This window comes from Parasteatoda tepidariorum, chromosome 6, assembly GCF_982258835.1.
Source record: "Parasteatoda tepidariorum strain Cologne lab strain chromosome 6, Ptep-v5.0, whole genome shotgun sequence".
Classification (NCBI taxonomy): Eukaryota; Metazoa; Arthropoda; class Arachnida; order Araneae; family Theridiidae; genus Parasteatoda; species Parasteatoda tepidariorum.
In genome coordinates this window covers 82,298,272-82,301,942 of record NC_141760.1, presented here as the reverse complement: position 1 = coordinate 82,301,942, position 3,671 = coordinate 82,298,272, and the positions used below count along the sequence as shown (strand labels likewise).

The 3,671-nt window shown below is 30.7% G+C and overlaps 1 protein-coding gene across 1 annotated transcript; it reads left to right on the top strand.

The window, feature by feature from the left end:
- The first annotated feature begins 2,318 nt into the window (after positions 1 to 2,318).
- On the top strand, positions 2,319 to 3,671 carry LOC107444889 (caspase-3). Its single transcript, XM_016059138.4, has one exon. The coding sequence runs from the start codon at positions 2,464 to 2,466 to the stop codon at positions 3,607 to 3,609; it is 1,146 nt and encodes a 381-aa protein (XP_015914624.2). The 5' UTR covers positions 2,319 to 2,463; the 3' UTR covers positions 3,610 to 3,671.

The window sequence follows — 3,671 nt, the reverse complement described above, 5'->3', positions numbered from 1 at the left end:
TTTGATGTGTTATTTCTTCAATTTTGATAACAGAATTAGATCCTTTGGTATCAGTTGACATAGGACTGATAGCATTGACGACGTAAACGATTTTCATAGGGAAGAAGAAAAAGATTTTCCTGAATATAATGAAAAAGTAGAATTAAGAAGAAAAACAAAGAGAGGCATGGGTTTTGAAAAGTTTCATGAAACCAAAACCCCTTCATTTATAAAACCGATTCTCTTGTTTTCCGATTATTTTTTAAACAACTTTCTTACGCTTTACTATATTTTCTAACTCATTCTACGACGATAACTTTAGAGTTTTATTAAATATTAAAAAACAATTGCTACTAACTGTTCTACAGAAAGGGTAGTAAGCAAAGTTAAACTTATAATTATCTTTGCCATGCATGAGAATTGGTATTCTCATAGGTAAGCAGAAAAAAAGCTCATGAAAAACAGCTCTGGAAAAAAGCAACAGAAATTAAAGCATCAGAAAAATCACAGGAAAAAAGCATCGCGACTCAAAATTTGAGCTTGAATTATAATTAAATAGTACTAATTGAACAATTTTTAATTAAAAAAAGCAGTTTTTATTTAATTAAACATTATTTTAAGTTTAATGTACAAGGGCTAATATGAATGGTGTTTTCAGAAGAAAAGTAAACAATAACAATTTCGAGCTCGGGACCTACTCTAGTTCCGGTTAAAAAGTTTGCAGCTGCTTACTACATGTTATTCTGATAGGCGATGTTTTCAAACGGATAATTTTGTTTTCAATAAAAGAAATAAATTAGATAATTTCTGAGCTCAAATCTGCTGTATTTCATAAGATATTAATGCTATTATGTAATTCTGAGGAGTTTGGAGTGAAAATTTGTTTTAGTTATTTTGTTATTTATTATTAAAAAAGGTGACATGACTGCTAGATTTTGAATAACTCGCTTTTTTGGCAGTCTTGATTTGGCCTCTTTCCATTTGTTTATTACTGTTTGCTCGTGTTGTAAGCTGTGCACCATCTTACGTTAGTGTTAACACTTTTAATATTGTAAACACAAGTATTGTTAGCATTGTAAACATAAGTAATCAAATACATTGTTTTCAAGAATCTCAAAACACAATGATGCCAAATGGCTTTAAAATACAACTGAAACAGTAACCCGGAAATTTAAGCAGCGTTCCCTAGTGTAGAAAACACCATCCATAAGGTTTGCACAAATGAACTCCTAACATTTCACTTATATTTCATGTTCTTATATAAGCTATAAATATGTTCTGGTACCAATAATTACACTTATCGTATTTGTGATAAGAATAAGAAAAAAAATATTTTTGACCAAGTGATTTCTTTTAAAAACATTATAATAAAATTTTCGTCATTTTTATAAATATTTCAAACTTTCCATAAGATTAATATCCTGAGAGAGTATTGCTTATTGATACATAATATATGATAGCATACTGGAACCTACAAAATTAAAAAATACATATAAAATTTTAAAAATTTCTATCTGCACGCTTTAAATTAATCCTTGTACATAATATATTCTTTTTTTTTTTAAAAAAGCATCTAGTTACATTTGGATTAATATTAAATGAAATTTAATTTGGGCTCAATAGCCTGCATGGAATGGGTTTAAATATGACAACGTATCATCGTATCAATATCACTTAGCGTTTGGATAGTCATAGGAAAAGGAAGTACGCTAGCTTCTCTCTTGATTTTATAATAGATAAGATAGATCGATTATGATTATCGTAATTAACTGTCAAAATATCATATCATAATATTTTGAGCAGTTAGTTACGAAAAAATATTAAGGAAGGGGATAACAGTATATTCCCGCACAATTAAGAAGAGGAAGAGAAGGTAGGGTTAAAACATGGAAACGATCCTCTCCCCAGACGGCATATTCGAGCATCGCTATAGCGAATAAGGTTTTACAAAATATTTCCAACGGTGAATCCAATGCAGAAATGTTTGCAGAAATTGGGACATTTTTCAAATTTAGAGGGTATGTACCCATTAGCTTTTTAGGGGCTGGACATCCCTGGTGTGAATGCTTCCTTATGTCAGTGTTAAATTATATTCTACTCAAACCAGTCTCTTAATATAGTTGTGTAACGTGTTTTGTTATTAATACTTCACGAAAAGCGTAGCTCCCTAAGTACAGAGGGAAATGCCATGTTAAAAGGAGAAACTAGAGAGGGAAGAGACTTCACGATGAACGTCATCATTAACCTCGTCTATTCCTTTTATTTCAATAGCGAGCTCTAAGCCAAATGTCTTATAATTTTCATATAAATTTCCACTGCAGAATGGTTTCGAAGATACAGAAGTAGTTAGTCAAAAGCGTCTAACCATTTATGGCATGTTAAGACGTGAATTGTGCAGTGGTCGTGAAGTTGCGCTGTTTATTATTTGTATCACAGGTTTAGTTAAATTAAAGTTTACTGTTCTTTGATTTTGTATTATTATTAATGGATCCACTAAGTAGGCAGTTAATTAAACAAAATGAACAATTAATCAAACGTCTAGATATTCATGTCTTAAGACCACATTTGAAGAACTCCAGAATTTTCACTACTTCTATGTTGAGAGATATTTATGATTCTGATTCAGATTGTGATTTGTTTAGTGAATTACCATCTCGTGGACCCCATGCATTCTCCCGATTTTTAGAAGTACTGAACAAAGCCGGATATAAAACTGAAGCAATTAATCTGATGAATGGCAATGACCCTAATTATGCCGAATCTGAATTTGGATCTGTATTTTATCCAATGAAATCTAATCCTTTAGGATATTGCCTAATAATAAACAATATAAATTTTTATAGAAATGGTGTGGAAGTCATAGAAAAAAGAAGAGAAGGATCTCGTGTAGATGCTAAAAGATTACGAGATTTTTTCGAAAAAAATAAATACTTAGTCGAAAAGCAAACAAATTTAAGATGTGAAGAAATGAAAGAAAACATGGAGAAGTTAGCAAAATCGGATGTTTTAAAAATAGTTGATTGCTGCTTTATTATAATACTATCGCACGGTTATTATAACAATGTTATTCACGATACTCATTTTTGTGAACTTCGTAAACAAGAAGTTTGTGATATTTTTAATAACATAAACTGCGAAAACCTGAGAGGAAAACCCAAAATAATTTTATTTCAAGCTTGCAGAGGGAAAAAGAGAGATGATGGCGTATTTGATGAAAATTCCGATTCTCTCACTTTATCTGAACCAGATCTCGATTTTTCAACTGAATGCACTGATGCATCATTAAATATTAATGTATCAGCAGAAACAAATAGTTCCAAATATCCTAAATTAAGTGATATGCTTATAATACATGCGTGTTTACCAGACCATGTAAGTTACTTAGATAATTTTGATGGTAGCTGGTTAATTCAAGATCTGTTATCTGTGTTCAAGGAAAACTACTTAGTCCAAGATATTGGAAGTATGCTTACTGCTGTAAGCAGAAAAATGCATGACAGATTATCCCTTAGGGGTCATAAAAAGCAAGTTCTTCATGTTGAATATTTTGGTTTTAGAGCTTTATTTCACATCTGTAGTAACGATGACTACGAAGGTCCAAATAAAAAATTTATAAGATACTTACCGTAGAATTCAAATGTGACGTAAAAACAATCTAATTAATTATTTGTGTTTAAAGGTGTGTGCTAAAT